The sequence below is a fragment of the Podarcis erhardii genome (assembly GCF_964252035.2).
Source record: "Podarcis erhardii genome assembly, chromosome: 8".
Classification (NCBI taxonomy): Eukaryota; Metazoa; Chordata; class Lepidosauria; order Squamata; family Lacertidae; genus Podarcis; species Podarcis erhardii.
Window position 1 is genome coordinate 51,092,101 of NC_138499.1, and position 10,248 is coordinate 51,102,348.

Here is a 10,248-nt window from a genome sequence, read left to right on the forward strand (position 1 = left end):
GATTTATACTAGTGACTTTAGATGCTGATTCCTGAATTTATATTCATCTGTTCCTCCTCTGTTTGGATTTTCAGGAACCATTAATGAAGCCCTGTCAATTATTTGGAGACAGCATGATACAACTAGTGGCCTTTGGCTTGGCATAAGTCTTACAAAAGTTAGAGGATAATAATGCATGAGGCAACTTAAAAGCACAGAGACTTGCAGTCTGCTCAAAATGTTGAAGTGCTTTGAAAGAATGAAGTGAAATGTCATTCATATATAGACACAGTCCCAGAGAAGGCTGGGCAGGGGGGCAGAGCCAGTTGCTGCTGCATTTTTTCCCTTCCTCCTCATTCTTCTGTGAAGTTGCAGAGTGAGCAGAGCAGGGAGGGTGAATCACAGACCGGGAGCCAATAAAACGTTAACTGAGGCAAGGACATTGTGCATAGCTGAACTCTACAAAGTAGAGTCAGGAAGAGAGAGAGAGAAACAGAGAAGCAGAAGCAGACTGATCAGGAGCTTGTAAAATATCAGCATGAGGGAAATAGTTCATATCCAGGCAGGCCAGTGTGGAAACCAAATTGGAACCAAGGTAAGGGGAATTATTATTATTATTAAGTTGTATTTAGTACCCGGTGGTTCCAGTTGTAAATCCTTGTGGTACAGTAGGATTTTCTGTTTTGTGCTATTGGGACCCTCTTTCTTCAGACACCCACCTGCAAAAAAAGATACTTTTGGAAAAGTATGTTTAATTCATAGTGCCTTAAGAATTTAGGAAGAAAGTGATAAACAATTTTTTTTTCCTCCTAAGAGTTTCACTTGTTTTGGAGAGAAGTTTCTTGTTCTGGAGCAAACTTGGATTCTAATTTTGTGTGTGCTCACATAGGCTACAGAGTGGGAAACCACCAAAACGGGAACTAAATAGCTCATCTCTTCCACGTTGACCATAAAAGGTTCTGGAAAAAAACAGAAATGAAGGGAGAAAAAAACCCCTGAGGCAGCAGCGGGGTGGGGGTGAGGGGAATTAACCCAAGCTAGAAATGCTGCTGGAGATTTTATCCGTTTTCTCTGTGGTTTGAAATCTTGATGTGAATCTGCCTAGCTTTTGACCTTATCCCCCCCCCCACAACCCCACCCTGTATTTTCTCTGCTGTTCAAGCCTACAGCAGGGAGGGGCTCAGAGGAGCAGCCTTCAAACATGCCAAGAATTCGGCAGCTGTTGCTTCAACACATGCCTCAGAGGCCTGTTCTGTCCCTGCCAAGGATGGGTGGGTTTTGATGACTTGCAATTAGTGGCAGAGATAAAGAGTAAGGGAAACACGCATACAGAGTGTGTTTTTTTTTTGGGGGGGGGAGCTATGATGATGACCATCTTCTCAGAGAGTTTGTCTCACTTTTATTTTTCTTTGCCACTCAAAAGTTTTGGGAAGTGATCAGTGATGAACATGGTATCGACCCAGCTGGAGGCTATGTTGGTGACTCACCACTGCAGCTGGAGAGGATCAATGTCTACTACAATGAATCATCCTGTAAGTGTACCATTGTTGTCCAAGGGCTAAGCATAATGTGATCTTATGGGAGGAGAAGCAATGAAGAAAGCAAAAAGGTTGCTCAGTTTCCTCTATGTACTTCATTAAGTGTGTGCATGTGTTGTTCAACCTCAACTGTTACAGTTCTATGCTCACTGCTTACTTTGTTGGCAATAGGAGGGAGGTAAATTAGAAAGAGTGTGTGAACTACAGTTCCCAGCATCCTCAGCAAGCTTTACCAATGGCCAGGGATGATTGGAACTGTATTCATTAACATCTGGCAGGCCAGAGGTTCCCCACATGTGGCACAGAAACACAAAAAACTGGTACTTGGACACATAATTCAGCGTATTTTATTTCAAAATTTGAAACGAAACTTTAAAAACAAATGGAAGATATGCGAAGATTGACTTGAAAGTGCTTTGAGCAAACTGGAGTGGAATCCCACAAGGAATAGGAGGAAAGGGGAACTAGATTTTTAGTGGGCCGGAGGACAGTCTCAGTGTGCTGTACTGCACTTTGCCCCCCCCCCCCAAGTAGAATAAAAGATATGCTAATTTCCTGGCTTTTTATTTTCTTGCATAGAGCAGAAACACAAGCAACTTAAGGAGACATCAGTTTCACCATGATCCTCCCTTTGCTAGCTGTATGCTGAAGGGCTGACCTCATTGCTTTGTATTTGTGCTCAGAGTATTGCAGTCTTCTGTTTTGTAGAGGCCTTCAGCTTCCACAGTCATGGGAAAGCTTTTCCCTGTCCCACAGAAACCTGTGTAGATTGTCTGGTTCTAAGTCTCGCTGTCGATACTTAATTTGTAAAGAGAGAAGAGCCCATTACTTAAACACTTTGCTTCCCACTTCGGTCCCAGATATGAAGGATGAGGTGATTAGTCACTCAAGGTGCTTTAAGACTGGTGGTGTTTAGTACTATAGTTCCCTGTTCTTCTGCTGAATCCTACATATGGAATTGCTAATGACTTTCTACACATTGGAGGATATGGTGCTCTGAGTGGTCTATCCAGCTGTGTTCCATCTACACTACTGGGCATAACATAACTTGTATGGGTGAGGTGAATGGAAAGTTCAATTGAGCATGTCATTTTAGCAGCATGGCTTTTAAAAATAAAAATGTGAAATTATTCAGTATACAGTAACACTGCTTAATTTAAGCACACTTGTGCAACTAACTTAGCAGAACATGCTTCTAAAATGGCGTTGACGGGAAAGGCAGCATATTAAAAAACGAACTTCTCAATTTGCACTAAAACACTTCTTTCATATAAGCACTGATGCTGCTGACTAGAAAGCTTAATAGCGAAGATGTGCTAAAGCATAGATGCATATCAGGCTCAAGTGCCTGATGCACTGCACATGTCAAACCTAGACGTCTTTTTAAAATAATACAGAATCATAACACTAGGGCAATCTGCACCTGCAGATATTGCGGTACTGCTCTGTTTTATGTTTTTTAAAGTAGGTTTTTGATATTTGACAAATAGTGGAAGAATTATGGGGAAAACACAGGACAATGATTTCATGATAACATCACACAGATGCCCTGTAAAAAGCAACAAAAACTAATGAATTTACTATGGTGTAAGCCTTAACTGACTATAGTTCATTTTGTAAGATGCATCCATTGGCAGGTATAGAAACAAAGAACTGTAGAGGAAAATAACGTAAGCAGCCATGAGGTTAGAAATAAATGAAATGCAAAAAATCCAACGCAAATGCCTGGTGTGGAAGCACCTTCTCATATAAAATGAAAGTTCTTTTCCACATGTATATAAGCAGAACTTGAATCTTCTTCACCTTCCAAAGGATAAGCCTTGGTACTGAACATCTGAGCCCTTGCTCAGTTTAAAGACTGCTTGTTATAAGGGTTATAGTGAGCACATGATCCTGTTCAGCTCCAACTTTTAATTTAACGAGTTCCAAGCACTTTTGCCTTTTGATTCAGGAAAGTTCATGGAGGACAAAGTTTGCAGCACCAGCTAAGCCGTGATTCACTAACAGCAGTTCCCTAAAAGCCAGGAACCATTGTCCCAGCCCAATAGCATAAAATCCTGCCATTCTTTACAAATACGAGCATGTTAAGCGTTTATCCTGGATGCATTCCAGACTGGGTGGTTCATTCTCTTTCGACTAAAGACTTCCAACACTTTTGGTTGGGTTAGGCCTGCCACCTCCCCTCCTTCCATTTCTGGCTGATCAGTGCTACATAGTGCCTGTTATATTTATCTGTTCTAATCCCCCTGCAGTTCGCAGCATTGTTAGCAGATAGGAAGGGAGAAAGCAACTTTCCAGTCATGGTGGGGCCTGGTATAAGAGATAACAGTGGGACTATCCCTCCTCTTTACATCTGCAGTGGTACCTCTGGTTAAGAACTTAATTTGTTCCAGAGGTCCGTTTTTAACCTGAAACTGTTCTTAACCTGAGGGTACTAAGCTAATGGGGCCTCCCGCTGCTGCCGCGCCACTGCTGCGCAATTTCTGTTCTCATCCTGAAGCAAAGTTCTTAACCCGAGGTACTATTTCTGGGTTAGCGGCATCTATAACCTAAAGCGTCTGTAACCCGAGGTACCACTGTAGTTGTTTAAAAGAGTCACAGAAACTCACCTATGCTTGCTAGAGTAACTTTAGGGGTTGACACAAGTAGGGAAGCAAAGGGCTAATACAGGCAAGGGAAACCCTTGACCCACCCCTCACCCCGCAGATATGACTGAACTATAGCTTCTTATTTGCCTTAGCAAGCATAGGCAGTGGCCAGGAATAAGGGGAGTTGTAGTCCAGCAATATCTAGAGGGCTACTGATTCTTCATCGCTTATTTGTGAGTGTGAGTCCCAACCATATATATTCGGGAACAAGCCCCATTGAACACAGTGGGATATACTTCTGAGTATTGCCCATTGCTAATGGAAACATGATAGTGTTTTCCTGTTCCCGTATGTACAATTTTCTACCTAGCAGAACAAAATTAAATACTTTTAATGTTAATTTCCTAACAAATGTATTTATAATGGCTTCCGTTACCCCCTGACTATTGGCTATTCTGGTTGAGCCGATTGGAGTAGGAATCCCACAACATCTGCAGGGCCAGTGGATCCCCATCCCTGCCTCAGGATATGTTTACAACCAGTGTCCTTTATCACATGTCCTTTCATTTCAGTTTTAAAATTGTTGTCCCCGTACTAATCTCCATGTTTCCTCTGTATGTGTACTTCTTCCTCTCTAGATTGTGGGCTCATGTTTTCTATTGTTTTGTTTCAAAAATAGCACCAGCTTGTAGAGTTATATTCAGGTACCTATAAACTTGCTAAGAACTTTAATATGATATGCAAACAAGGGATTACGGGTGGGGTGTGTGTGTGAAGAAAGTGATCCAGGGGCTTGTAAAGTTGCTGCATTGTACAGAATGGAAAGAGCATCCTCTGTCACCAAAACAACTAAGCAAATTCCATGTGGTGAATGTGAACAAGATCAGCTGGTAATAAAGACTTTGACAATAAAGGAAAAGGGTCATGCCAATGGTCACAATAAGGGACATTATGTTATATTTTCCCAAACATTTGTGGGGAAGTAGAGGTATACATTAAACTGAGCTACTAGAAACACAGTGATAAATAATTATATTTATGTATGTGTATGCGATAAATATGTGGCAAGCAATTGTAATAAATTAAATCCCAAAGCAAGATGCATTTCATTTTTCTTATAGCTCAGAAATATGTGCCCAGAGCAATCTTGGTGGACTTGGAGCCTGGAACCATGGACAGTGTGCGGTCTGGTCCATTTGGACAACTCTTTCGGCCTGATAATTTCATCTTTGGTATGTATATGATTGTCTGTTACAAATGCTGGCTAAACTTACCAAGTAGATTATGTTGGAATTTGGCAAAGTGCAGAAATAAATTGTTTCTTTCTTTCAACTGCTGGTTGAAAGAATAAAGAAACTTATTACTCCTGGCAAACAAGCCGTTCTGGGCACAAGCTCATATGGCCTTTATGGAGCCATGAGGTTAACAAAAAGGTCTAATACTAACTGATGGGAGGGTGGAGAGGAAGCAAGTAAAGCCTGAGGAAAACAATCTGTAGGTGGTGACTTAAGAAGGAATAAGCAAGGGAAGACTATGTTGCCTTTCTGTCTCTCATCCCCATCGGGTCAGGTAACCTATTGCAAGTACTGCTGCTTTCCTTCTAACAGATGATGAAAACAGGAAGGAAAATGTAAATCAGGGTGGGAAAACTGTGACTTCTCAGATGTTGTTGAACTCATCATCCCTGCTTCATTGGCCATGCTGGTTTAGGCTGATGGGAATTAAAGCCCCAAAACATCTGGAGTGTCACAGTTCCCCACTCTGAGGTAACCCTTGTTTACAGGCAGTTTGGGCCAATGTCTCACTCTAAGTCAGAAAAGGGCACGTGACCCACAAGTTACAGGCAGATTGCCAGTGCATTTCTATGTGACTTTACTGGAATCTTTTACAAAAATGAAGTAGTGGGCTCTAAATTATAAATTTAGAGAGTCATATGTGTCGGTCTTTAAAAAGTGCAAGGAGAACGAGGGATCCACAGACTAAGTTTATCTGTGATTGGAAAATAAGTGGTCCTGTTAAAGTGTGGGTCTATGAGGTAATCTCTTTTGTAAATAATATTTTTTTATTAAAAATGTCTGTGTAAATGATTACAGATTTATGGAGTGCTTTTGGACATGCTGAAAGCAACACCTTGGTTTTAAATGTAGTCATACCTCATGTTGTGTCTGCTTCAGGTTACGTGTTTTCATGTTGCGTCCTGCGGCAACCTGGAAGTACTGGAAAAGGTTACTTCTGGGTTTCGCTGCTCGCACATGCACAGAAGTGCTAAATCGGGCCCTGTGCATGCGCAGATGCGGCGCTTCGGCTTGCGTTAGTTCCATGTTACAGATGGGTCTCCGGACTGGATCCTGTCCATAACACGAGGTTCCACTGTAGTCAGAACAGTGCAGCATTTTATGTTATTTCTGTGGTGCCATCATGTCACTATGTACTTGAGGAACATGTGGAATGTTTTGGACATTTTGGACACATTTGGCAGTTAAATGAGCTCTCGGTGTAACTCTGTTTAAAAGTTTCCCACAAACTCTATGCTTAAATGCATACAGTGGATAAATATGAGTATTTTGAAGTTCATTATTATTTCATGATTGTAAACCTATTCACCTCTTCCCCTTTTGTTGTGTTACCTCAGGACAAACAGGAGCTGGAAATAACTGGGCAAAAGGACATTATACGGAAGGAGCAGAGCTGGTAGATTCAGTGCTTGATATAGTAAGGAAAGAATGTGAACACTGTGATTGCTTGCAGGGATTTCAGCTCACTCATTCTCTCGGAGGAGGAACAGGTTCTGGGATGGGAACACTACTGATCAGCAAAATCCGAGAGGAATATCCTGATCGGATAATGAATACATTCAGTGTCATGCCATCTCCTAAAGTCTCCGACACTGTTGTGGAACCATATAACGCCACACTCTCAGTCCACCAACTGGTTGAAAATACCGACGAAACCTACTGTATTGATAATGAAGCCTTGTATGATATTTGCTTCCGCACTCTGAAGCTTACCACTCCAACATACGGAGATCTGAACCACTTGGTGTCCGCTACAATGAGCGGGGTAACAACATCATTGCGTTTTCCTGGTCAGCTAAACGCAGATCTGCGCAAGCTGGCAGTGAATATGGTCCCATTCCCGCGCCTACACTTCTTTATGCCAGGATTTGCTCCACTGACTGCCCGAGGGAGCCAACAATACCGGGCTCTCACAGTCCCGGAACTCACGCAACAGATGTTTGATGCCAAAAATATGATGGCAGCTTGCGACCCAAGACATGGACGGTATTTGACAGTAGCTACAGTCTTCCGAGGTCCCATGTCCATGAAAGAAGTTGATGAGCAGATGTTGGCCATCCAGAACAAGAACAGCAGCTACTTTGTGGAATGGATCCCAAATAACGTCAAAGTGGCAGTTTGTGATATAGCACCCCGTGGCCTCAAGATGGCCTCTACCTTCATCGGCAACAGCACAGCTATCCAAGAGCTCTTCAAAAGAATCTCAGAGCAATTCTCAGCCATGTTCAGGAGAAAAGCTTTTCTTCACTGGTTTACAGGAGAAGGAATGGACGAGATGGAATTCACAGAAGCAGAGAGCAACATGAATGACCTTGTGTCAGAATATCAGCAGTACCAAGAAGCTACAGCAAATGATGGAGAGGAAATTTTTGAAGACGAGGAGGAAGAAATTAATGAATGAAGTCTATCAAATGCTGTTCTAAAAATGATTAAGTCTGAATAGCTAGCTCTAGTTTTAATCTTTTCCAGGATAGTAAAGGATATAACAGACTTATTTTTCAGGACTATATTGTTTTCCTCAAACTGTGAATCAGAAAAATCACCTTAGGCTGCAATCTTAAGCACAGTTACTTGAAAGTGAGTGTTGATACCAGCAGGACTTGCATCATCAAAGTAAATGTGTTTTGCAGTGTTAGTGAGGCTTTTGAGTGCTATTCTGTACTAAGTATATAGTATTGAGTTGCTGGGAACAAACTCTGTTAATAAAAGGAATGGAAAAAGTCTAATATTTCATATATTAAATGCATATAAATGAATGCGCAAGCATGGACATTTAAAGACTAAAAAACACACTATTTCCTTACACTAGTAGCTGGGAGAATGTCAAACCTCACACAATTTTATGATAGAATCCGTGTCCTTCACTGGGGTTGAAAAAGCTTTGCGTCTGCATCACACATTCTGTGTTGAATCAATCAGAAGTGTTCTGCTTCTCCATTCATTTAAAATATTGAGTTGGCATAGTTAAACGGTTAGATCTTTCATTCAAGTGCACATGCCCCCACATAACTTTTCTCACTCCTGTGCCTTTCACAAGTACTGTCAGTTCACACAGGGTGATTCTGAACCAAAAGGCTGAACAAGTGCTCTGTGTGAATCAAGTGTGAGCCTTCCAATACTTGCCAGAATTCTCTGGGGCAGAGGCAGGGGTTGTATGAGAGACTTGTCATCACAGAAAGCTTTGAGACCTCCATATTGACAAGCTAACAAACGTGATACTTTCCTGCGTAGGAAGCATTTGCCCTTTCATTTTCATTCTCCATTTTTGTTTTGTTGACTGTGTTGCCAAGATATACATGCAAATTCCCCCTTCCCTCTTAAGAGACTTAATTATGCCTTGCAACAAATTTACTCACAGAATCATGTTATTTCATGTCTGGATATTTCCTTCTCTTCAACATTCTCAAGCCTCATCCACTTCCCCCAACTACAGCAGTTGAGCAAACAAGTGTATGAACAGACCTCCCATTTGTTGAGCTTGTTCTCCAATTTAAAAATGTTTAAAACTTGGAAGTATAGTATGAACCTTAAACATCCCACCTGCAGTGTCAGGAATTTCATAGCAAAATCCTATGCATGTCAACTCAAAAGCCCAACTGAGGTCAATAGAGACTTATTCCAGGCAGGAGTGCCTAGAGATGCAGGGTTCAGAACTTGCAGTAATACAGAGAAGCGTATGAAAAGTAAATTGAATAGCTGGTTAGAATGCTCAGGTACAGCTGAGGGTTATTACATACACGTTTGCTGCTGCTCTTCAGAGAGCTACTTCTGGGTTTTAGAAAATATAAGAACTGGAAAACACAGTGGTGGCCTGTCACTAAGGGCAAATAGGACGCTTCCTCATAAATATGACTGCCTTCAGACAGCTCTTACCTGCCTGCCTTCTTACTTAGCAATCAGTCAGGTGGCTCCTGCCTTTTACTGGTTCTGGGTCCAGCTACAGTGGTCTCTCTGCCTTCTACCCTACCAATGGGCACCAACCAGCATTGGGGAAACACTAATGATAGATAGATAGATAGATAAATAATTTATTATTTATACCCCACCCATCTGGCTGGGTTTTCCCAGCCACTCTGGGTGGCTCCCAAAAGAATATTAAAAGCATGATAAAACAACAAACATTTAAAGCTTCCCTAAACAGATGTCTACTAAAAGTCAGATAATTATTTCCTTGACATCTGATGGGAGGGTGTTCCACGGGGCAGGCACCACTACTGAGAAGGCCCTCGGTTCCCTGTAAGCTCACTTCTCACAGTGAGGGAACCACCAGAAGGCCCTCGGCACTGGACCTCAGTGTCTGGGCTGAATGATGGGGGTGGAGACGCTCCTTCAGGTACACAGGGCGGAGGTCATTTAGGGCTTTAAAGGTCAGCACCAACACTTTGAATTGTGCTCGGAAAAGTACTGGGAGCCAATGTAGGTCTTTAAGGACTGGTGTTATATAGTCTCAGTGGCCACTCCCAGTCACCACTAAAGATAATCTGCCTAGTTTCCCCTCTGAAGTAGATCAAATTATTTCCCAAAACCTAACTGGCACCTGTGTTTCAAGAACACAGTAATGGTTTACAAATAGGAGTGCTAGTAATATGTGCTAATAATCTTCAACTTCTACCCTCTGTTAATACAAGCATCCATGTCCTTCATGGATACAGACCTTCTCATGATCGGCTTCTGCTCCAATACTCCATTTCAGCTGAGAGCAAGACAACTTGGTGTCACTTTTTCCTGGTTTGTGGTGATGCCAGGTTCATCCTGAATACCAAATTCAATGACTAGTGTGGCAATCACATTCTGAAAAGTTATTTCCTCTAGGCCTTCCACCCAACAACAGCCATAGATGCATCATCT

General features: G+C 42.0%; 1 protein-coding gene across 1 annotated transcript; it reads left to right on the plus strand.

Annotated features, from left to right (window-relative positions):
- Positions 1–327: 327 nt before the first annotated feature.
- On the plus strand, positions 328–8,126 carry TUBB6 (tubulin beta 6 class V). Its single transcript, XM_081873879.1, has 4 exons — positions 328–574; positions 1,403–1,511; positions 5,227–5,337; positions 6,738–8,126. Exons 1-4 carry the CDS (start codon positions 518–520, stop codon positions 7,799–7,801), a joined length of 1,341 nt encoding a protein of 446 aa, XP_081730005.1. The 5' UTR covers positions 328–517; the 3' UTR covers positions 7,802–8,126.
- The last annotated feature ends 2,122 nt before the right edge of the window (positions 8,127–10,248 follow it).

Coding starts and splice junctions, on each gene's coding strand:
- TUBB6 (XM_081873879.1), top strand. CDS start 518: ATGAGGGAAATAGTTCATATCCAGGCAGGCCAGTGTGGAAACCAAATT. Junction 1,512..5,226: donor CTACTACAATGAATCATCCT/GTAAGTGTACCA, acceptor TTTTTCTTATAG/CTCAGAAATATGTGCCCAGA. Junction 5,338..6,737: donor GCCTGATAATTTCATCTTTG/GTATGTATATGA, acceptor GTGTTACCTCAG/GACAAACAGGAGCTGGAAAT.